The 25,262-nt window shown below is 46.8% G+C and overlaps 1 protein-coding gene across 6 annotated transcripts in view; it reads right to left on the bottom strand.

Moving 5' to 3' along the window:
* The window catches only part of ADCK1 (aarF domain containing kinase 1), a 128,757-nt gene extending 112,436 nt beyond the window's left edge, over window positions 1–16,321 (bottom strand). For 3 of the 6 annotated variants that reach the window (XM_073011201.1, XM_073011203.1, XM_073011202.1), the window contains exons 1-3: window positions 16,223–16,307; window positions 1,295–1,374; window positions 721–868 (exon numbers count right to left, since the gene is read on the bottom strand). In XM_073011201.1, coding sequence (XP_072867302.1) covers window positions 721–868; window positions 1,295–1,296 — 150 coding nt within the window. In that variant the 5' untranslated portion in view covers window positions 1,297–1,374; window positions 16,223–16,307. Of the gene's footprint in view, window positions 1–720; window positions 869–1,294; window positions 1,375–15,864; window positions 15,989–16,222 lie in introns of those variants that run through there. The other 3 variants (XM_037984327.2, XM_007987421.3, XM_007987422.3) reach the window with 3 other exon arrangements.
* Between the last annotated feature and the right edge of the window lie 8,941 nt (window positions 16,322–25,262).

Raw genomic sequence — 25,262 nt, 5'->3', positions numbered from 1 at the left:
CAACCACAACAGACTGTGCATCAGACTGAATCTACATCAAGGGGAAGAAAGCATGAGCTCATCCTGCAGCAGATGAAGGAGGAAAGCTAGCATGAGGCATGTGGCCATCTATCCACCAATGGGACAATTCTACAGGAATGTCTGGGAGAGTTGCTGTCAGCAGAGTTAGGAGGACATGATCACACCAGGATGATGATCCCGTTGAGAAAACCTCTAACCATAAAATATTCAGCTCAGGTTCCCTGTCAGTTTGGAGACGGGAGGGGATCCCACAAAGTTCTCTGAGGCCTAGACCGTCTGGGTATGAGTCCTGCATCAGGAACCATTCATCCTAGTTCACCGCAGAGAGATCAAGTTTTCTAGCAGAATGTAATCAAAACTGCAAAGTCCTCCTTGCACATGCATTTGCTGAAGAGCACGGCCCGTCTTGGTGTGTTGCTAAAATAAGATACAGAACCTAAAATATAAAGGCTTCAGAACACAGACCCAGTGCAGTCCCATTCTATGTTACCTTGGGATGACAGGAAACCCTGTGGTACAGGAATAAAGGAATATCAGGTTGTGTATACAGGAATAAAGGAATATGAGGACACACACCCATATGTGTACACCTGTGCAGATGGAGCTTTTGCACATGTAAGGATACACAAGTATCTCCACGTATGTAAAACAGGCATGTAATCCTGCAGCTTCTCTGCTACCCGCAATGGAAAAACCTACCGTAGCAACTGCTCTGCCCACCCTGACAGCGCCAAAGTCATTAGGGTCCAAGTACTTGTTACTGTAGAGGTAGATGCCAGAGGCAGCAAGAGCCATGCTGGTCCATGAAGCAAGCTTGAGAGCCTTTCTGGCCATGTCCCCTTTTTTCCTGCAGAAAAAAGGAAAGTTGAGAAAGAACAGGAGTTAAGAGTTTCATAGTTAGTCAAACTGAAGTTCAAATCCCAGCTCTACCACTTAGATTATGTGACCTTGGGTCATTTCGTTAATCTCACTGAGCCTTAGTTTCTTCGTGTGTAAAACAGGATAATAACTAACTCAAAAGTAGTTGGGACAAAATGAAATAATGCACATAAAATCCTTAGCATAGTACCTGGGGCAAGTCAGTCCTCAAAGTCCTTCCTTCAACAGTGCCAGGCACTGTTCTAGATACAGGGAGAGACAGTAAACAAAATAAAGTTCTTATCCACTTGGAGCTTACACAGATAGATCACTATAGAATATCAGAGCTGGTATAAATGCTGACAAGAAAAGCAGAGAGAGGCTGAGCACAGCGGCTCACGTCTGTAATACTAACATTTTAGGAGGCTGAGGTGCGCAGATCGCTCGAGTCCAGGAGTTCCAGACCAGCCTGGGCAACAAGATGAAACCCCGTCTCTACAAAAAATACAAAAATTAGCCAGGCGTCGCGGCACGTGCCTGTGGTCCCAGCTACTCTGGAGGCTGAGGTGGGAGGATGGTTTGAGCCCAGGAGGAGGAGACTACAGTGAGCTGAGATCATGCCACCACACTATAGCCTGGGTGACAGAGCCAGACTGTCTCAAAAAAAACAAGCAGAGAGGGCAAAGGGATCAGGAGAGAGGAAGATTGTTATTTTAGAAGCAAAGCAGAAGAGCAGGTAAACCATCGCTACTGAGTCTATCATGATACCACAATGCACACAGAGGCACCACTAGCCCTCTATGCCCAGGTCAAAAGTGGTCAGGCCACAGCCAAAATGGCAGCTGCTCAGCAGCCAGGTGAGCCCTCTGTGTACGGTTGATTTTCAAAACGTTTACTTTGCTTAGAGAAGACTACCCCTTGTCTTGAATGGAGGCTCCTTGAGGGCAAACACCATGACTGCCACTACTCTGCCCACTCACAGTCCTAGAGAGTGTTTTACAGTTAGAGGCTTAATACCTACCTGCTGATTTGACCTGTTCAAATTCATACTCCTAGTCAATGTGACCTTTCCTCACCCTACTTGTACCTGCTCAGTCATTCTTTGGGGTCAGTGCACCCAACAGAGTACTTCCTCTTCAATTCCCGAGCAATTTATATCAGACTAAAGTCCACGACTACAGTTGCAGCTGCCAGGAGAGAGGTGCCACACGAGAGCAGCAGCACGCCACCAAGCCACCTGCAGGCGCCAGCCTTGCACACCTTGTACCCTCATCCCTCTGCTCTGGAATGAGTCTGTGCCTGTCACCTTCCTGCTCTGTGCCTGTTTCCCCTTTGTATGGAAACTATCATTACAAACAAGCTTATCTTCATTTTATTGGTCTTTGAAACAGGGTCTTGCTCTGTCGCCCACGCTGGAGTGCAGTGGCACGATCTCAGCTCACTGCAACCTCTGCCTTCCAGGTTCGAGTGTTTCTCCTGCCTCAGCCTCCCGAGTAGCTGGGATGACAGGTGGCCACCACCATGCCCAGTTAATTTTTGTATTTTTAGCAGAGATGGGGTTTCGCCATGTTGCCTAGGCTGGTCTCAAACTCCCAACCTCAGGCAATTCACCTGCCTCAGCCTCCCAAAGTGCCAGGATTACAGGCATGAGCCACCACGCCAACTCATTTTCTTTAAAGTCTACTTTTACTCACGCCTCATAATATAGTCACATTTTTTTAAATTTATATACATATATATTTACCATCTACTACCTGGAGATGGTGTCAGATCCCATGGGTTGAGGGCCCCGTCCCCAAGACTGCATCCCCCACTTCCCCCTACAACATTAGTCACAAGTCCAGGTCTCTAGAACTTCTGACCAACCAGCTTCAAGTTGGGGTTCCCACAACCCCTTCTTTGGGTTCAATTAAGCTGCTGCAGCAACTCACAGAACTCAGGTACACACTTACATTTGCTGGCTTATAAAGGAGACTGCAAAAGATACTGATGAACAGATGTGCAGGGTCAGTTACAGGGAAAGGGCGTGAAGCTTCCAGGACTTCACTAGGTGCACCACACTCTGCAAATCTCCAAGTGCTCAGCTACCAGTCCTCTTGGGCTCTTGGGTTTTTATGGAAGCTTCATGATGTCAGCATTCCTTCCCTCAGTGTATAGGGCAGAACCTACTCTAGGGAGGGCCTTAAGACCCACAATCAGAAAGGTGGGGAAAGACCACAACCCTGCCTTGGGGCAGGTGAGAGGAGGGCAGGAAAGAGATTCTGATTCCTGAGGCCTGCCCTGAGGCCTAACACACCCAACATTACCACAAAAACTGTAACAACGGCTGTGGGAGTTATGAACCAGGAACAGCGGACAAAAACTAATATATATAATAACACCACAATAGTTCTTTTTTATAATTCCATTGCTCTTCCCTTTGGAACCTTCATTTCCTAATCTAGTATTTCTAAAGTATAATCAGAGGAACACCTGAAAAAATATTAGCCTAGATGCCATTTCAAAAATGCAGATTCCTGGGCCAGGAGAGGTAGCTCACGCCTGCACTCTGAGTAATTCCAGCACTCTGGGAGGCCCAGGCAGGCGGATCTCTTGAGGTCAGGAGTTCCAGACCAGCCTGGCCAACATGGTCAAACCCCATCTCTATTAACATTAGCTGGGTGTGGTAGTACACACCTGTAGTCTCAGCTACTTGGGAGGCTAAGACAGGAGAATCACTTGAACCCAGGAGGCGGAGGTCACAGTGAGCTGAGATTGCACCACTGCACTCCAGCCTGGGCAGCAGCAAGAGACTCCATCTCAAAAAAAAAGAAAAGAAAAGAAAAAAGCCGGGTGTGGTGGCTCACACCTGTAATCCTATAATCCCAACACTTTGGGAGGCCAAGGCGGGTGGATCACAAGGTCAGGAGTTCGAGACCAGCCTGGCCAACATGGTGAAACTCCGTCTCTACTAAAAATACAAAAATTAGCTGGGCATGGTGACACATGCCTGTAGTCCCAGTCACTCGGGAGGCTGAGGCAGGAGAATTGCTTGAACCCAGGAGATGGAGGTTGCAGTGAGCCGAGACCGAGCCATTGAACTCCAGCCTGGCAACAAGAACAAAACCCCATCTCCAAAAAATAATAATAATAAAATTAAATTAAAAATAAAAGGCCAGCACAGCAGCTCATGCCTATAATCCCAGTACTTTGGGATGCCGAGGCGGGTGGATCACCTGAGGTCGGGAGTTCAAGACCAGCCTGACCAACATGAAGAAACCCAGTCTCTAGTAAAAATACAAAATCAGCCAGGCGTGGTGGCGCATGCCTGTAATCCCAGCTACTTGGGAGGCTGAGGCAGGAGAACTGCTTGAACCCAGGAGGCGGAGGTTGCGGTGAGCTAAGATCACACCATTGCACTCCAGCCTGGGCAACAAGAGTGAAAATCCATCTCAAAAAAAAAATTTTAAGAAACTCATTTCTTTCCCTAAACACAAATGCTCAATTCCTGGCCCAACTCCTGGGATCAGTTCCTATCTATGCAAGAATAAGATTGTGACTTTGTAAATAAAACGAATATGCAGCCAGGCATGGTGGCTTACATCTGTAACCCCAGCACTTTGGGAGCCAAGGCAGGCAGATCACTTGAGCCCAGGAGTTCGAGACCAGCAACACGGCGAAACCCTATCTCCACTAAAAATACAAAAACTAGCCAGGTGTAGTGGCTCACCCCTGTAATTCCAGCTACTCAGGTGGCTAAAGCATGAGAATTGCTTGAACCCAGGAGACGGAAGTTGCAGTGAGCTAAGATCACACTACTGCACTCCAGCCTGGGAGAAAAATGAAACTCTGCCTCAAAAAAAGAATATGCAGTAGTATGTACAATAGCCAAGATGTAGAAACAATCTAAGTGTCCATCCACAAATGAAGAAATTGTGAAATATACACACACACACACAATGGAATATTATCCAGCCATAAAAAGGAAGGAAGCCTGCCATTGGTGACAACATGGATCAACCTAGAGAATATTTTGCTAAGTGAAATAAGCCAGACATGAAAAGACAAATACTGCATGATCTCACTCTTATGTGGAATCTAAAGAAGTCAAACTCTTAGAGGTAGAGGTTAGAACGGTGGTTACCAGGGGCTGGGGGTTTGAGGGAAATGAGGCGATATTGGTCAAAAGGTACAAAGTTTCAGTTATAAGATGAGTAAGTTCTGAGGAATCTAATGTACAATATGGAAACTATAGTTAATACTACTGTATTATTTACTTGAAATTTCCTAAGAGAGCAGATCTTAAGTGTCCTCAACACACACACACACAAAAGGGTAACTATCTGAGGTGACAGATATGTTGATTGATTGTGGTCATCATTACACAGTACACATATATCAAATCATCAAGTTGTATACCTTGAATAGGTACAGTTATTTGTCAATTACACCTGAATAAAGCTGGAAAATAATAAATTAAAAGAATAAATTAAAACTTTGCTTTCTAGCATGCTCTTTATTTCCTTGACATTTCTCTTTATGAAAATTTCCCTGTCCCCATTTTATTATGCCAATATTTTAATAAGCCAAGGATTCTTTTTGGGTGTTGTCATTTTCATTGTTGTTGTTGTTGTTGTTGTTGTTGTTGAGACAGGGGTTTACTCTGCCACCCAGGCTAGAGTGCAGTGGCAGAATCACAGCTCACTGCAGCGTCAACCTCCTGGGCTCAGGCAATCCTCCCACCTCAGTCCCCCAAGGTGCTGGGACCATAGGCGCAAACCACCATGTCCAGTTAATATTTTTTTTGTATCAGTTTTGTAGTGATGTGGTCTATGTTGCTTAAGTTGGTCTTGAACTCCTGGACTCAAGCAATCTTCCCACCTCGGTCTCCCAAAGTGCTAGGATTATAGGCGTTGAGCCACTGCACCTAGGCATGGATTCTTTTTGGACAGGAGAGCATAGTGACTGAGATCATGAACTCTGGAGTCTAATCAGCCCAGGTTTGAGTCCTGGCATGGCCACTTGTGAACTGGGTGACCACAGGCAAGCTGCTAAATCTCTCTGAACCTCGTGATCTTGTCCAAAAATGGGGAAAACAGGAATACCTGCTTGATGGAGTGGTGGGAAATGAGATAAATCATGTAAAATGCTTAGCAAGGTGCCACCTACACAGTAAGAACTCAAGAGTGGCAGATGCTATTATCCTCCATTATTAGCATTAGTATTATTATCATTATTATTATCTCCTCACCCAGTGCCAGGCTTTAACAAATGCTCCCCTGCCTATCAGCTCCCAGAGGAATTCTGCACACCCTACTTCCAACATTCTAGGTAGCCCCTACTTAACCCTACCCTTTCTCCTTGCTCTCAACAGCCTCAGCCTGGAGTATTTTCTGCTGAAAGGGGCAACAGGCTCACCCTCTACTTTGTTTCCACCAAGACACAGGTCCCTAATGAGATCCAGAAGCCGACCTTAAATTAGACTGAGTGACTTCAGCTCCTTACACAGCGTCCTTCTTCAGTCAAGATCATGAGGGCGATCCAGGGACCCTTCCTGTGGGCATCCAGAGAAGCCCACATTAAGAAGGCAGTATGAAGCGACTGTGGGTAAAGAACCCAGCCTCTGATCACCTTGAGTAAGTCACAACTTCTTGCAGCCTCCGCATAATTATCTATGAAGGGGAGCTCTTGAGAGTAACCACCTTCTAGGGTCACTGTAAGAATTAACTGGTCAGGCGCGGTGGCTCATGCCATTAAGCCCAGAACTTTGGGAGGCCAAGGTGGGAAGGTTGCTTGAGTCCACGAGTTCAAGACTAGCCTGAAGAACACAGCAAGACCTCATCTCTACAAACAATAAAAAAGTTAGTTGGACATGGTGGTGTGTCCCTGAACACCCAGCTACTTGGGAGGCTGAGGTAGAAGGATCACTTGAGCCTGGAAGGTCAAGGCTGTAGTGAGTGTAGTGCTGAGTGCCACTGCACTTACCCTAGGCAACAGAGCAAGATTCAAGAAAAAAAAAAAAGGAATTAACTGAATGCTACTTTAAGGCAGTGCCTGATATACCCAGTAAATGAGATTCTCTTGTAATTTTTTTTTTTTTTTTTTTTTTTTTTTGAGACACAGTCTCACTCTGTCACCCAGGTTGGAGTGCATTGGTGTGATCTTGGCTCACTGCAGCCTTCGCCTCCTGGGTTCAACTGATTCTCCTGCCTCAGCCTCCTGAGTAGCTGGACTACAGGCAGGTGCCACCATGCCCAGCTAATTTTTTGGTATTTTTATTAGAGAAGAGGTTTCACCATGTTGGTCAGGCTGGTCTCAAACTCCTGGCCTCAGGCGATACTCCCACTTTGGCCTCCCAAAGTGCTGGGATTACAGGCATGAACCACCACACCCAGCCTCCCTTGTGATTTTAAACATCATTCCTTTGTTTCCGAAAAGTCAAAGAGCTTATGAAAAACTCCTAGCACCTCAGGAACTAGGATTTGGCATAACCTCAAATAATTAATAAACAGGGAGGCCAGGCACAGGGGCTCACGCCTGCAATCCCAGCACTTTGGGAGGCTAGCAGGCAGATCACCTGAGGTCAGAAGTTCAAGACCAGCCTGGCCAACATGGTGAAACGCTGTATCTGCTAAACATGCAAAAATTAGCCGGGTGTGGTGGTAAGCGTCTGTAATCCCAGCTACTTAGGAGGCTGAGGCAAGAGAATCGCTCGAACCCAGGAGGCGGTAGTTGTAGTGAGCAGAGATCGCGCCACTGCACTCTAGCCTGGGCAACAAGAGCTAAACTCCATCTCAAAAAAAATCTTTTTAATTAAAAAATAAAACATAAACGGGGAAGTAGGCCATCATATTTTTTAATTAAAAAATAAAACATAAACAGGGGAAGTAGGCCAACTACTCAACCATTCCCCGTTCCAAACTTACTTCCCCATATCCCATCTAATCTTTACTCTGCCACTCAAATTATCATGGTCATCCTCAAGTGTATTTATACCATTCCTATCACCTCTCCACCTACCACAAAGCCCAAACTCCTTGCAAGATACTCAAGGCCCACCAAATTCTTATCCCAACTTACCTTTCCAGCCTTTATCTCCCAAAATATACCTCCACACTCAGTCTCTCATTATACTTCCATGAAGTTTTTTGTGACCCAATCACTCAGAATTCCTCATTCATTCCTCAGTAGTCTCATTATACACCGCGTTTATGGATAATGATTTATGGATAATGATTGGGTCTTATATCTGCCCTCTCCACTTAGATCCAAAAGGAAGAATCTGTTAACAAATAAATGAATAAATAATTGTAGCGGGCTGGGTGCAGTGGCTCACGCCTGTAATCCCAACACTTTGGGAGGCCAAGGCAGGTGGATTACCTGAGGTCAGGAGTTCAAGACAAGCCTGGCCAACATGGTGAAACTCCATCTCTACTAAAAATACAAAAATTAACGGTGGTGGGTGCCTGTAATCCCAGCTACTCAGGAGGCTTAGGCAGGAGAATCGCTTGAACCCAGGAGGCAGATGTTGTAGTGAGCCAAGATCACACCATTGCACTCCAGCCTGGGCAACAAGAATGAAACCCTGTCTCAAAATAAATTAATAAATAAATGCAGTGAATGTCTATAATTTTATGTTGCCTTGGCATCCATTTGGAACATAGCTTTAACTTTCTAAGGCCAGAGGCATGTCAAACCCTTGACAGTTTCAGTTCTCTACCTCCTTCCAGTTCCTCAACGTGATTGATTCAGAAATCTGCCTTAGACAATGCCTCCTGGTGACCACCCCACTATGGGACAGCTACCTACAACCTACTTTAATCACCCCACCGACCTGCACACCCAGCATGGACTGTGCAGATATACCACAGTGATCACCCCTCAGTCACTGTGTGACTCCACAGAACTCACGCCTGCTTATTGTAAACCCACCAATTAGAACTCCCCCCCATGAGAAATCTGCCTGGCTTAACACTCTGGATCACAAAAAAGACTTTGGTGCACAGGTCTCCTCTCTTGATCTCTCTCTCCTTGCTCCCACCCACCTGCTGGTTGAACTCCCTGCTGCCTCCAGGCTTCCCATCTGCCCTCGTGGGCACTCATTCCTCCAGTGGATCTGTCAGGGAAGGCTTCTGTTATTTCGTGTGTTTTGTTGAGCTGCCTGTGTCTGCGTGTCACTTGACCAACACTCCTGAAGCCAATTTCTGTCTTGGTCAGGTCTCTCTTAGAGAGTGACTATCTTAGGCCAGGAGCAGTGGCTCATGTCTGTAATCCCAGCACTTTGAGAGGTTGAGGCGGGTGGATCACTTGAGGTCAGGGGTTCAAGACCAGCCTGACCAACATGGAGAAATCCCATCTCTACTGAAAATACAAAATTAGCCAGGCGTGGTGGCACATGCCTGTAATCCCAGTTACTCGGGATGCTGAGGCAGGAGAACTGCCTGAACCCCAGAGGCGGAGGTTACAGTGAGCCAAGATCGCACCATCGCACTCCAGCCTGGGCAACAAGAGTGAAACTCCATCTCAAAAAATAAAAATAAAAATACAAAAATTAGCTGGACATGGTGGCGTATGGCTGTAATCCCAGCTCCTCAGGAGGCTGAGGCAGGAGAATCACTTGAACCCGGGAGGTGGAGGTTGCAGTGAGCCGAGATCACACCATTGTACTCCAACCTGGGGTGACAGAGCAAGACTCTCTCTCAAAAAAAAAAAAGAGAGAGAGAGAGTGGCTATCTCAGGCTTGGTGCAGTGGCTCACACCTGTAATCCCAACACTCTGGGAGGCTAAGACGGGTGGATCATTTGAGGTCAGGAGTTCGAGACCAGCCTGGACAACACGGTGAAACACCATCTCTACTAAAAATACAAAAATTAGCTGGGTGTGATGGCATGCACCTGCAGTCCCAGCTACTCAGGAGGCTGAGGCACGAGAATCACTTGAACCCAGGAGGACGAGGTTGCAGTGAGCTGAGACCATGACACTGCACTCCAGCCTGGGTGACAGTGAGACTCTGTCTGAAAAAAAAAAAAAAAAAGTGGCTATCTAGGTGGGAATAACCTGGACACAGGTCAGATGAGCCACAGGGCATCTGCCAGTTTAAACAAGTTTACTGTGGGAGAGACACCTAGGCATGAGTCAGACACAGGCATTAGGCTGTCCAGCAGGATAAAGAAGTACTCCACGAAAGGCACACTGTAAAAGTCCACGACCAAAGCCGTTGGATTCCAGGCAGGGCAGAGCTAGATCTCTCCGGAGAGAGACCTCAAGACCAAATTAAAAGCAAATACAACAATACTACCACTGATAATTGAAACCACCTTCACAAAATTATGAGAGTAAGAAAAACCTGCCGTAGTTGACTCCATCTTGCTTCTGACATCCAACCTGTCCTTGCTCACTCCTGGGTGCAGACCAAGCTAACTTTGGGAGGAATCTAGTTTAGGAGTTAATTTGAAAGCAAGGATGATAACCATCCCTCCCTAAAACTAATCCCTCTTGCTCAGAGACCTAAAGCCACCTTTGTAAAACTCATGCGGCCAGGTGCAGTGAGTGGCTTACACCTGTAATCCCAACACTTTGGGAGGCTGATCACTTGAGCTCAGAAGTTGAGACCAGTCTGGGCAACATAGTGAGACCTCATCTCTCAAACTCCTGACCTCAAGCAATCTGCCCACCTCAGCTTCCCAGAGTGCTGGGATTACAGATGTGAGCCACTGCACCCAGCAAAAAGACCTCATCCCTAAAAAAAAAAAAAAAAAAAAAAAAGCCATAAGAATAGGGTTATGGGAGGAACCAGAACTCTGCTAAAACGTAGCATAGTTTCTATAATCCCTAACTGCTCAGGAGTCATATGATCAGAGGTCACAAGGTTTGTGACTTTCCTAATTGTTCCCATAGAATGTATAGACATCACTATTGTAGAACCTAAGACTGGGAGGTTTTTTGAGATTTTTTTCAGACTGAGCTCCCTGGACAAGGTCTTACATGGTCTAACTCTCAATTTCCTCTAGGGTCTCAGGCCCTGCCACTTTCCCCTTCATTCATTCCACTCCAAACACACTGGCCTCTGTGCCATTCCTCAAACATGCCAGGCGTATTCTGACCTCCCAGAGCTTTTGCACTTGCTGTTCCCTGTCTAGAACAGAGGATGACAAATATTTTTCTATAAAGAGCCATATAAGAATAATTTTGGGACCAGGCACAGTGGCTCACGCCTGTAATCCCAGCACTTTGGGAGGTCAAGGCAGGTGGATCACTTGAGGTTAGGAGTTTTGAGACCAGCCTGGCCAATGCAGTGAAGCCCTGTCTCTACTAAAAATACAAAAATTAGCCAAGCGTGGTGGCGGGTGCCTGTAGTCCCAGATACTCCGGAGGCTGAGGCAGGAGAATCACTTAAACCCAGGAGGCAGAGGTTGTGGCGAGCCGAGATCATGCCACTGCACTCCAGCCTGGGCAACAGGGCAAGACTCCGTCTCAAAAAAAAAAAAAAAAAAAGAGTCATTTTTGCCTTTGCATTCTTTTTTTTCGAGACAGAGTTCCACTCTTGTTGCCCAGGCTGGAGTGGTGCAATGGCACGATCTCGGGCTCACCACAACCTCCGCCTCCAGGGTTCAAGCGATTCTCCTGCCTCAGCCTCCCGAGTAGCTGGGATTACAGGCATGCGCCACCACGTCCGGCTAATTTTGTATTTTTAGTAGAGACAGGGTTTCTCCATGTTGGTCAGGCTGATCTCAAACTCCCGACTGTCAGGTGATCCGCCCACCCCGGCCTCCCATAGTGCTGGGATGACAGGTTGCTTCTGACGTCCAACCTGTCCTTGCTCACTCCTGGGTGCAGACCAAGCTAACTCTGGGAGGAAACTAGTTTAGGAGTTAATCTGAAAGCAAGGATGATAACCATCCCTCCCTAAAACTAATCCCTCTTGCTCAGAGACCTAAAGCCCAGCCTTGGCTTTGCATTATGTAAGATCTCTGATGCAACTACTCAACTCTGCATTGTGGCACAAAGCAACCACAAAGAATGTATAAAGTAATAGGTGTGGCCAGAATTGACCCTCAGGCTGTCATTTGCCAAACCCTGGCCTAGCACATAGTAGGGGCTCCAAAAGCATTTACTGAACGAATGAATCAATGAATGGATAAACTATACCCAGTGAGGCCTGAGGCCTGTGCAGAGCAAGGAACAATGCAGGTCCCCAGGTGAAAACCACATACCCTGAGCTGACAATTCACCACCAACACCCCATCCCACCCCAACACCACCTTCCAGCCCCTGCCTCCCCTGAACCCCCTCTTCCTGTTACACCAACCTCCACACCTGTCCCCTGCATGCAACGAGGCCACCCCTACCCTTGAGACCACCTCTGGGTGGGAAGTGACAGCGAAGCAGACACAATGCTCAAAACCCTGTTTTCGTGCAAATGGCCTCAGTAATAAAAGAGATGGAAATTGAAATGCATAAAATAGATGATACAGGAGCCAAACGGCATCTAAATAGACTGGAGCTTGAGTTTTCCATAAGGTGTCCCTGAGTCTTTAACATGCAAATGAGTTGCTTCCCTCAGGGTATTTTAAAAGACCCTGTCAGGTGTGAAATATGTCGGTCAATGAAAAACACCTTTCATTATTAAACCCTTTGTTAATGAATCACCTGCCCTGCTCTGCTTACTCGCCTTTTTGACTTTCAGCTGAGTCACCTCTCCTAACAGTACATACCTTACAGGGGGTCTGAGGTCACCAAAACCCTTAAACCTAATCACTAGATAATAACACTAGCAATAACTAGCCTTTATATTAAAACAGAGCCCTTCACACTCAACTCATTAGATATTCCACACAATCCAGTGAGAAGAGACAAATACTATTACCATCCCCAGGTATAAATGAGGAAACCAACGAGCAGAGAGGGCAAGTGATTTGTGCCAGGTGGATCAGCTAGTAAAATGGCTAAGAGCTTAAGCAGAGCCTTCCCACTTATTCCAAGTATTCAGCCCTTCTCTTTATGACAGGTAACCTCTTTGATAGGAACACCTGGACCCCTGTTCACTAACGTTATTACTGCTGTTCTCAAGGAAATGCAATTGTTCCTATGGGCAGAGACCATGATTTCTGACCCAGTGCCAAGCATGTAGGAGGTACTGTTTGGAGCCCCCAAAATCAAGATCAACCAGTGCCTCCCACTAGAAACAAGCCATTTCAGTCTATCAAATGTTTAGGAGAGCTGCAAAGCTGACATGGCTATTTTATTGTCAAATCAATGACAACAATGGAATCCATCTCGCTGGACCACAGGAAACACCCCAGTGGGTTATGAAATGAAGCAACAGGAGAGCCCGGGATGTACAAATGGGAAGTTGATGGTCACACGAAATGTTCATCCCCTCGACAGAACTAAATGGGAAACCAAGCACTTATTGTTCATTGGAGTCAATGAGTGGCTAGGCCTTTTCAGTTTCCATCCATTGGCAGCCCTCTCCCTATGCTACATTTCAGGACTAAAGGCCTGGAATCACCTCTCCCTGTTTGGTGCACAAATGAGAATTACCACAGAGAAAAGGTACTTAGGTCTCTAGTTCCATGAAAAGTGACCATGGCCTCCTTCCATTTCCTAGAGAGACTATTAGACCAAGGAGTATTATTTCTTCTAGTCTGCCCCCAAACTGAAAAAAGACCCAAAAATACCCTTGGAGAGAGTGATCGGGTCTTCAGAAGAACCTGGTCCCTGATATGGATGGAAAGCACACAAAGTGGATGATACCATCATGCCTCAAGTCTGGAAAGATGCCAAAGACACCAAGTCAATAGCAAGCAACTGTGTGAAGTTGGCCTGAGCAGGTTTATAGTCTGCTCTCCCTAAGATAGTAATGTAGTCCAGTGCAGGAAATAAATTTTAATCAAACTCCCTTTCCTAGTATTTGATGCCCAAGCACTCAAAGTCCTTAAATCGATGTTGATTAAATAAAGGAATCCCAGGAGGTTGAGACAGGAGAATTCCTTGAACCCAGGAGGCGGAGGTTGCAGTGAGCCAAGATCATGCCACTACACTCCAGCCTGGGTGACAGAGCAAGACTCCGTCTCAAAAAATAAAAATAAAATAAAATAAAGGAATCCCTGACTGACGCCAAGGTCCCAGAGTAGACAACGAAAATAAGTCTCACCCAGGCAAGGAATAGAAATTCTCCATTCAGTCCATCCTAGGGAAGGCAGACTGAGGGACAACAGAGCAAAGCCAGATGCAAAGAGCAAGCAGCAGGTAAGAGAAAAGAGCGAGCTTCCAACAGGAGAGCCACAGTGCCAGGCACTTATTAGCTCGTGCAACTCACACAACTAGATTCCAAGATGCATGCTATTAGAGTTTCAATCTATGGATAAGGAAGTGGTGTTTTAGAAAAGGTAGAAAACTTGGCCAAGGAGCTGGTAAGTGATGGAACCACAACTTGAATCCTGTATGACTATTCCCACCAAGAGAGCAAGAAGTACACAAGAACAAGCAGCTTGCTGGGCCCTGAAATAGGCCACTGGAGTCCCTGCAACATGGAAACCTTAACCCAGGAGGTGTATTTAGTGAGCTACCCTGGTAAAGAAATGGATGACTGACCCAACTAATTTTTTTTTTTTTTTTGGAGACAGAGTCTTGCTCAGTCGCCCAGGCTGGAATGCAGTGATGCGATCTCGGCTCACTGCAGCCTCTGTCTCCTGGGTTCAAGCTATTCTCCTCCTTAGCCTCCCAAATAGCTGGGACTACAGGCACACACCACTACGCCCAGCTAATTTTTTGGTATTTTTGGTAGAGGTGGGGTTTCACCATGTTGGCCAGGCTGCTATTGAACTCCTGACCTCAAGTGATTCGCCCACCTCAGCCTCCCAAAGTGCTGGGATTACAGGCGTGAGCCACCACGCCTGGCCCCAGGCCCAGCCCCAACTAATATTCTTATAGGTCCTTTATCTGACAAAAAAATAACTGCATATCAGAAAGTAATAATATGCACACTCTCCTAGTACAGATCAAATAGCACATCCCTGAGGCCGGTTGAGAAATGGCCAAGCAAAGAATGACCTAATAAGGTAGAATATGATGTAACCAGGAAAAATGACAAGTACAGACCACATTCAAATCTGTACATAAATTAATATGGAGGGAATTAACAGTGTAAAAGTAATATGCACATATTTACAATCACCAAAAAAGTAAAACTGGCAAATACAGAAAGACCCATGACCAGGTGTGAAGAGATAGTGCTTTAAGTTCACAGGATTTTTTTCCTATAAGCCAGTGGTACTCAACGTATGGTCCCCAGACCAACAGCAACTGCATCACTTAGGTACATGCTAGAAACACCAATTCTTGGTCCTCATACCAGACTTACAGAATCAGAAACTTTGGGGATGGGGTCCAGTATTGTGTGTTGTTACAAGCTCTCCAGGTGACTCTGGTGCATGCTAAACTTTGAGAATCACCGTAGTAAGAAAATTATTTATTTTCCTTTTTTTAATACAGACAGGGGTCTTGCTATATTGCCCAGCCCAGTGTTGAACTCCTGGCCTCAAGCAGTCCTCCCATCTTGGCCTCCCAAAGTGCTGGGATTACAGGCATCAGCCACCACACCCAGCCCCGATTATTAAATAAAACATATGAAGCCACAGATAAAGTCTAATTCATTTCAACTGTGCAAATATTTCTTGAGCACTCACTAAGTGCCAAGTATCATGGAGGTAGTTAATAAATACTTGTTGAATGACTTTCTTGTTAGGAGAAAGTAAATGCCACTTAACCCTGGGAGAGGGCTGTTCTAGGTGTCCTATCTAAAGGTTGCTCTCCACACACACTGGCTGCTGTTAGCACATATCTACTGTGTGATCCGGAAGCCCAGGGCCCTGCAAGATGCTGGAGATAAGCAGCGGTCTAGGGCACGTCGCAAGGAGGGGTGGAGGGCCAGGATAAGTGCATTGCCGCCTGCTCTTCCCCAGACCACCCTCCAGCTCCAGCTGCTTCTGCCTCGGAACTCACAGGGCCACCAGGGGGTGAAGGCGTCTGGGTGAGCCACCTCCTGCCCTCCTCCAGCTCTGCCCACTCGGATGCCTGCGAGACTGAAGTGGACAGGCCACATGAAAGCCCACTGGTGTGCCAAGCTGGAGAAGTCACTGCAGGGGGGCGGGGCAGTGCGAGCCACGTGGCCGCGCGCCGGGCCCAGGTGACAAGGTCATGAGGCTGTCCCTCCCGGCGCCCAGGGCGGCTGCACAGCCGGAGCAGAGGCCCGTTCCCGGCGTGTCCACACCGGTTCCCTCGCGCTCCACGCGCGGTGCTGCCCTGCCAGCCTGATAGGCCCGAGCTTTGCGCCGGCCTCCGGCGAGCTGCCCCTACTCACCCCGAGGGAAGCAGAGCCGCGGCGCCCGGCTTCCCGCCGCAACCCGGTAGCTGGGAATTAGCTGGGAACCGTGCCGGGACAGCCACCTGACTGCGCTTGGTGAAGCCGAGGCGCGCGCGGCCTGCCGGGACTTGTAGTTCCTGGTTCCCCACGCCGCGATCCCGCGGCAGCACTGTGGAGGCAGCCCAGGGGTCTCGGGCCCTTACTCCATCAGGTGGCCTTGTTGCTTTGCCAGCGCGACGGACTTGGAATCTTACTGAAATATTTTCTTCAGGACATTCTAACTAGGTCCTAGGTTCGTGTTTAATAAATGATGGAGTGGATTTGTAGATTTTTTTTTTTTTTTGAGACCAAGTCTCACTCTGTCGCCCAAGTAGTACAGCTAATTTTTGTATTTTTATTAGAGAGGGGGTTTCGCCATTTTGCCCAGGCTGGTCTTGAACTCCTGAACTCAGGCAATCCACCTGCCTCAGCCTCCCAAAGTGCTGGGATTACAGGCATGAGTCATCGCTCCCAGCCTTGTAGACTTTTATTCATTCATTCATTCATTCATTCATTCATTCATTTATTCAGAGACAGAGTCTTACTCTGTCGCCCAAGCTGGAGTGCAGTGGCGCCATCTCGCCTCACAGCAACCTCTGCCTCCCGGGTTCAAGTGATACTCCTGCCTCAGCCTCCTGAGTGGCTGGGATTACAGGCCTGCGCCACCACGCCCTGCTAATTTTTTGTATTTTTAGGAAAGAGGGTGTTTCGCCATTTTGCCCAGCTGGTCTTGAACCTCTGAACTCAGGCAATCCACCTGCCCCAGCCTCCCAAAGTGCTGTGATTACAAGCCTGAGCCACCGCACCCAGCCATAGATTTTAAGTAAGATATTTTAACTAGTAGGTGAAGAAGAAATTTACTGACAATTGATGAATGATAAGAATACGCTGGTCGGACGCGGTGGCTGACGCCTGTAATCCCAGCAGGCCAAAGCGAGAAGATCACCTGAGGTCGGGAGTTTGAGACCAACCTGACCAATATGGAGAAACCCCGTCTCCACCAATAATAACAAAAATTAGCCAGGCATAGTGGCGCTTGCCTGTAATCCCAGCTGAGGCACTAGAATCGCTTGAACCAGGAGGCGGAAGTTGCGGTGAGCTGAGATCACGCCATTGCACTCCAGCCTGGGCAACAGGAGCGAAACTCCGTCTCAAAAAAAAATAATAATAATGCTGGCTGGGCACTATGCGATAGCTCACACCACTAATCCCAGCACTTTGAGGCTGAGGCGGGCAGATCATTTGAGGTTAGGGGTTGGAGACCAGTCAGGCCAACATAGTGAAACCCTGTTTCTACTAAAAATAGAAAAATTAAGCCAGGTGCGGTGACTCATTCCTGTAATCCCAGCACTTTGGGAGGCCAAGGCGGCGGATCACTTGAGGCTGGAAGTTTGAGACCAGCCTGGCCAACATGGTGAAACCTGTCTGTACTAAAATACAAAAAAAAAAAAAAAAAAAAAAAAAAAAAAATTAGCCTGGCGTGGTAGTGTACGTCTGGAATCCCAGCTACTCAGGAAGCTGAGGCAGGAGAATCGCTTGAACCCGGGAGGTGGAGGTTGCAGTGAGCCCAGATCACACCACTGCACTCCAGCCTGGGTGACAGAGTGAGTGTCTGTCTCAAAAAAAAAAGAAAAGAAAAAGAAAGAAAGAAAAAGAAAAATTAGCCAGGCATAGTGGCGGGCACCTATTATCCCAACTACTCCGCAGGCTGAAGCAGGAGAATCGCTTGAACCCAGGAGGCGGAGACTGCAGTGAGCTGAGTTTGGGCCACTGAACTCCAGCCTGGGTGACAGTGAGACTTCGTCTAAAAACAACAACAACAAACAACAACAAAACCCACCACTTTAGGGCAAAGCATAGCCAAAACACTCTTGAAGAAGAAAAATGTGTTTTAAGGACTCACACTTCCATATCAACATTTTTATAAAGCTATACAAATTAAGACCATGTGATACTGGAATAGGGAAAAGCAGAGGAGGAAATGGAACCACCTACAGAGCCCACAAACAGATGCAGGCATCTATGAAATGAGGTATGGCTGGAATGGTAATTCAATGAGGGAAGATAGAGTATTCAGTTCATGACCTAGAACAACCAGTTATCTGTTGGATCCCCTATGCAAAAACTAATTCAAGGTAGATTAAAGACTTATAGGGGAAATTAAAGCATTTTAAAATTACAACTTTTTTTTCTTCTTACTATCATTCCCCAAAATTACAACTTTTAAAAGAAAACAGCCTTATGATCTCAGGGTAGGGTTTATTAAGTGCCATAAGAACGAACTGTAAAGAAAAGTTTGATACATTTAAACTACATTAAATTTAAGCACTTGTCTTTATTGAAAGGCAGCATAGGCTGAGCACAGCGTCTTATCCCTGTAACCACGACACTTCGGGAGGCCAAGGCAGGAGAATCGCTTGAAGCCGGGAGTTAGAGACCAGCCTGAGCAACGCAGCCAGACCCTATGAGACTACAAATAATTTAAAAATTAGCTGGGCATGGTGGCACATGCCTGTAGTCCCAGCTACTCTGGAGACCAAGGGACGGAGGATCTCTTGAGCCCAGGAGTTCGAGGCTGCAGTGAGTTATGATGGATCTTACCACTGCACTCCAACCTGGGCAACAGAAAGAAAGCTAAACCCAGTCACTAAAAAAGAAAAAAAAAAAAGATAATTGCAGCAGCACAGAGGTAGCAGTAGTATGGAGTTAAATAACAGCCCCCACCATCTAAAGTTTGCAATGTATAGGCATTAAGATAAGAAGATTAATAACTTCCAAATAATGTGAGAAGTGTTAAAATTGAGGTATGAACAAAGTAGCTTAGGAACAGAAAAACAGGGAGCATTAGGCCAGGTGCAGTGGCTCATGCCTATAATCCCAGTACTCGGGGAGGCCAAGGCAGGCAGGTCACTTGAGGTCAGGAATTCCAGCCCAGCCTGGCCAACATGGTGAAACCCCGTCTCTACTAAAAATACAAAATTTAGCTGGGTGTGGTGTCACGCCTATAGTCCCAGATGCTTGGGAGGCTGAGGCAGGATAATCACTTGAACCCAGGAGGCAGAAGTTGCAGTGAGCTGAGATCATGCCACTGCACTCCAGCCTGGGCGACAGAGCAAGACTCCATCTCAAAAAATAATAATAAATTTAAAATAAAATAATAATAAGGGCCAGGCATAGTGGCTCATGTCTATAATCCCAGCCACTCAGGAGGCTCAGGTGGGAGGATAGCTTGAGCCCAGAAGGTCAAGGGTACAGTGAGCCATGATTGCACTACCACATTCCAGCCTGGGTGACAGAGAAAAACCCAGTCTTAAAAAAAAAAAAAAAAAATCACCTGGAGAACTTTGAAAGTCCTCCTGGGCCATATCAGGCACTGGTACCCCTTCAACTACTGGGAATGGGACTGAGTCATGCTTTGTAGAGCTCCCTGTAGGATTTCAATGCACAGCTGAGGTTAAAAACCCCTGATTTAGAGTCAAAGAATCTTATTTGAACTGGGTGACTCACAGCAGGTTTTCTAATTTTGGCAGAGCTTTAGTTTCTGTCTTGATAAAATGGAATTAATACTATTGTCAGTCCTACATACCTCAAAGGTGCTTGTGAGGATCAAGTGCGATGGTGTGAGTGCTTTGGAAGCTGAATGTTGCTGTTCAGAGGAATGTCATGACACTGAGAAGAAAATCCAAACTCTTTACCTGACCCTCCTGGCTCCCCAGGGCCTGGCTCCACTTCCTCTCTCCAGCCTCATTTCCCACCCTTCTCTTCCCTGGCTCACTCCACTCCAACCACATCAACTTCCTTTCTGTTCTCAGTCTGTCAAGCTGGCTGCTGTGTGGGCAGCCATTACACTTGCTATTCCCCCATATCTTCAATGGTCTGCTCCATCCTGGTAGTTTGTTCTCTGTGCTAATGTTACCCTCCAGAGAGGCCATGCCCCATTACCCTTATCTCCCCACCCACCCCCACATTCCCTGAGACACACTCTACCTCCTTCCACTGTTTTATTTATTAAATTTACTTAAAATCACTTATTAATACTTGAAGGTTGCGGGGATGGGGCAGTTTGGTACAGATGTTCTTTATTTTGGTGGACCTTATGTCCGAATATAAATGATTAAAGCTCAGATCATTTCTTCTTCATGTCTTCGCATGTTACAACAGTGACACAGGCTCAATGCGAAGAGTCAAACTTGCTTTGTTGTTGTTGTTTTTATTGCTTTTTGTTATTGTTGTTGTTTTTGAGACTAAGCCTCACTCTGTCATGCAGGCTGGAGTTCTATGGTGCCATCTCAGCTCACTGCAACCTCTGCCTCCCTGGTTGAAGCAATTCTCCTGCCTCAGCCTCCCAAGTAGCTGGGATTGCAGTCACCTGCCACCATGCCCAGCTAATTTTTTGTATTTTTAGTAGAGACAGGGTTTTCCCATGTTGGCCAGGCTGGTCTCAAACTCCTGGCCTCAAATGAGCCACCCTCCTTGGCCTCCCAAAGTGCTGGGATTACAGGCGTGAGCCACCATAGCCGGCTTATGATGTAAAAAGTCAGACTTGTATTTTCTTTTTTTTTTTTGGAGATAGAATCTCACTCTGTTGCCCAGGCTGCTGGAATGCATTGGCACAAACCTGGCTCACTGCAACTTCCGCCTCCCAAGTTCAAGTAATTCCTCTGCCTCAGCCTCCTGCGTAACTGGGATTACAGGCATGCACCACCATAGCTGGCTAATTTTTGTATTTTATTAGAGATGGGGTTTCACCATGTTGGCCAGGCTGGTCTCAAACTCCTGACCTCAGGTGATCCACCAGCCTCGGCCTCCCAAAGTGCTGGGATTACAGGTGTGAGCCACCGCGCCTGGCCTGAGAACAAGGATTTATCTGCCTCTGACTGCTGAGGAATCCCAGAAAAGGTACATCACCTGGGCCCTTCAGAGTTCTTATCTGTCATGGGGAAAGGAAAAATTCCATGGGAAAAACAGCTGATAAGGCCAGGAGCCATGGCTCATGCCTGTAATCCCAGCACTTTGGGAAGCAGAGGTGGAAGGTTAGCTTGAGCTTAGGAGTTTGAGACCAGCCTGGGCAACATAGGTGAGACCTTGTCTCTACTAAAAAAAAAAATTAAAAGAAAAAAAAGTTTAAAAGAACAGCTGATATATCTCAATAACGGTAAAAAGTATGATTTGTTTGTTTGTTGAGACAGAGTCCTGTTGTATTGCCCAGGCTAAAATGCAGTGGTGCGATCATGTCACGCTCACTACAGCCTTGACCTCCCAGGCTCAAGTAATCCTCCCACCTCAGCCTCCCACGTAGCTGGGACTACAGGTGTGGTGCATCATGCCCAGATAATTTTTGTATTTTTTGTGGAGACAGCATCTCCCTATGTTGCCTAGACTGATCTCAAACCCCTGAGCTCAAGCCATCCTCCCTACTCAGCCTCCTAAAGTGCACGCATGAGCCACCACGCCTGACGCCAATCACAACCACGTGAATTCTTTTTTTTCTTTTTTAGATGGGGTCTCACTCTGTCACCCAGGCTGGAGTGCAGTGGCACAATCTCAGTTCACTGCAACCTTCACCTCCTGGGCTCAAGCGATTCTCCCACCTCAGCCTCCCAAGTAGCTAGGACCACATACACACACCACAATGCCCAGCTAATTTTTTTATATATATATATATTTTTTGATAGAGATGGGATTTCATCAAGTTTCCCAAGCAGGTCTCAAACTCCTGAGCTCAAGCAATCCACCTGCCTTGGCCTCCCTAAGTGCTGGGATTACAGGCGTAAACCACCTTGCCCAGCCAACCACATGAATTTTTTTTTTTTTTTTTTAAGATGGAATCTCGCTTTGTCATCCAGGCTGGAGTGCAGTGTGCGATGTCAGCTCACTGCAATCTCCACCTCCCAGGTTCAAGCGTTTCTCCTGCCTCAGCCTCCCAAGTAGCTGGGACTACAGGCACGTACCACCACGCCTGGCTAGTTTTTGTACTTTTAGTGGAGACAGGGTTTCACCATGTTGGCCAGGCTGGTCTCAAACTCCTGACCTCAAGCGATCTGCCCACCTTGGCCTCCCAAAGTGCTGGGATTACAAGCATGAGCCACCACACCCAGCCAAACCACGTGAATTCTTAACCAGAATTCTAAACTAATTTGGGAGGGTAGAATATATATATACATAATGCATATATATGTATATATATACACATACATATATATGTATATATATACACATACATGCATATATAAACATATACGCACACATATATTTGTTTACATCATATATACACACACATACCACATGTATACTATTATTTATCAAGCACTCGTTATTGGCAGATGCTAGTCTAAGTGCTTTAAATCTATTTTCTTATATGATCCTCATGAGGTATGAGATAGACATCATTATTATCCTCATTTTACAGTTGAGCAAAATAAGGTGGAGGGTTAAATAACTTGTCCAAGACCATTCTGTAGGGATAGGGCTGGGATTCAGCCCCATGAGCCTGACTCCAGAGCCCACACTGTGAAATTGGCAGCCCACTCTGATCATAGATACACTTAGAGAAAGAATCATTTGAGGCAAATGTCTGGGGCCAAAGTAAGCTATATACCCTGAGGTCTTAACAGGAAATAGGCCAAGTGGCTCAGCAGCAATCCTTTATTACCAACTATTAATTGACTACTGCTCAAAACTAAGAGGCAGTATGGACTGGAAGTTAGGCAAGCTGGCTTCCAGTCCTGCCCATGCCACGAATTAGCAACTGACCTTGGACCAGTCCTTTCCCCCTCCTGGGCCTCAGGATCCTCTTTATAAAGCAAAGGAATTTTACAGGTAGAGCTCTAAGGGCTCTTCCCACTCTCACATTCCATGATTATTTGAGCCTGTAAACAATGCCCCACTTCCTATAGAGTAAGTCTCTGCTCACCAAAAACATGACACTGGGGCCGGTTGTGGTGACTCAAACCTGTAATCTTAGCGCTTTGGGAGGCCGAGGAGGGTGAATCACTTGAGGCCAGGAGTTTGAGATCAGCCTGGGCAACATAGCAAAACCCATCTCTACTAAAAATCCAAAAATTATCTGGGTGTGGTGGTGCACGTATGTAGTCCCAGCTACTCGGGAGGCTGAGGCAGGAGAATCGCTTGAACCCGGGAGGCGAAGGTTTCAGTGAGCTGAGATTGCATCACTGCACTCCAGCCCAGGTGATAGAGAGAGACTCCGTCTCAAAAAAAAAAAAAAAAAAAGACACTGCTGTGGAGGAGGGCACAGGTGAGTCAGCCGCTGTGCTGAACACTCTTTGTGTCTTCCCAGGGGCTCTCTCCACCCTTCCTTCCTGCCCTGTGCCCCAGGAGGCTGACCTGCAAGAGCTGCATCTCTGGGCTCCCTTACTCTCTGTCTTCTAGCTGGGTTTGGCCAGTGGTAGCATGAGCAGGAGATGGGAAGGCAGAAGAGAGAGAGACCTGGATGTCTGTACATATACTCACACACACATTCACGCACCAGCTGCTGCTGCCCTTCCTGCTGGCGTTGGGGCAGTGGCTGGGTTCCCCTCCTGTCACAGCTCCTGTCTGGATGCTTCTGCCATACCCCTAGCTCTCACTGGGCTTCAGGAACACCATTCTCACACCATGTCCCTTTAAAACTAGGGGTGGTGATGGCTTCCTGCTGCTACTAGTCCCCAGTACCCTCCCCATTGCTTGTTGGTTCCCTTAACTGCCCATAACTCTGCTAAGCAGTCCATTCATTGAATGTTCTGTTCTGCATATAAGCCCTTGAATGTGCCTTCTGTTTCCCATAGGATCCTTACTGCTACAGCCCCAGGAGGGATGGCTTTCCTCCTTGTCCTTGCTACTGTGACACTGGAAATTCCTTCGTGTGTCATGAGCCAAAACAGGAAACCTAGAGTTCCTTTAAGAGTCCTATAGGCATCCTTGCCAAGCCCTACCACTAGCAGAGGACCTAGAAATAAGCTCTTTTAGGGCAAGAGAGCGGGAGTCTCCAACACCAACGTTGTATCAGCCAGAAGTCTAGAAAAACTTTTGAGAGAGGAAAACATGGAGTCAGTCTGGGCACGGTAGCTGACAATCCCAGCATTTTCGGAGGGGATTACAAGCCTCAGCCACTGTGCCCAGACTGACTCCAGCAGGAGAACTGCTTGAGCCCAGAAGTTCAAGACCAGCCTGGGCAACATGGTGAGAGCTCGTCTCATCGAAAAATAAAACAAGATTAACACAAAGACCTAGGTTTGAATTCTGACTCAGCCACACACTGACTGAGACTTACTTCACCTTAGATTCTTCATCTGTAAATAGGGAATAATTATATCTGCCTCTCAAGCTTGCTGCAAGGATTGAATAAGACAACCTACGTGAGCGTTTAGCACAGTGCCTGGCACATACTAAATAGATGCCCAGTAAGGCCGGGCGCTGTGGCTCACGCCTGTAATCCCAGCACTTTGGAAGGCCAAGGCAGGTGGATCATCTGAGGTCAGGAGTTCAAGATGCCCAGTAAATGTTAATTCCCTTCCTACTAGGCAACTGGGAAGCCATGAGAGCAATTGGATGCGGTTAAATGGCTTCCCCAGAAATGCCATACCGCCTCCTGCAGTTTTCCAGCAGAAGAGCCAGGCACTGGTATGGCAGTGAACCAAGGCGGAAGAAAAGAACAACTCATCAGAAACCAGCCTTTTGTCAGAAAAAAAAAAAAAAATACTCAAACCCAACTGCAGTGAGCAATTAGGGAACAATAGCTAAATGCTTTCTATAATTAGAGAGAGAGGAACCATCACAAACGATCCAAGTGCCTTTGTCTGCACTGACCCTCTGCACCCAAAGAAGATCTTGGCCCACGTGAGACGGAGTCTGGGGATCTTGGCATGTTTTTTAGTTTTTTTTTTTTTTTGAGAAATTAAATCTCACATCACCCTTCTGTTGCCAAGAAAGGAGATCAGGAAGCAGAGAGGACCCTCTCATCAGAAAAGAAAGGCAATTGAAGATGTGACACGTGCCAAGG

The sequence above is a fragment of the Chlorocebus sabaeus genome, chromosome 24, assembly GCF_047675955.1.
Source record: "Chlorocebus sabaeus isolate Y175 chromosome 24, mChlSab1.0.hap1, whole genome shotgun sequence".
Classification (NCBI taxonomy): Eukaryota; Metazoa; Chordata; class Mammalia; order Primates; family Cercopithecidae; genus Chlorocebus; species Chlorocebus sabaeus.
This window is presented reverse-complemented; position numbering and strand designations above follow the sequence as displayed.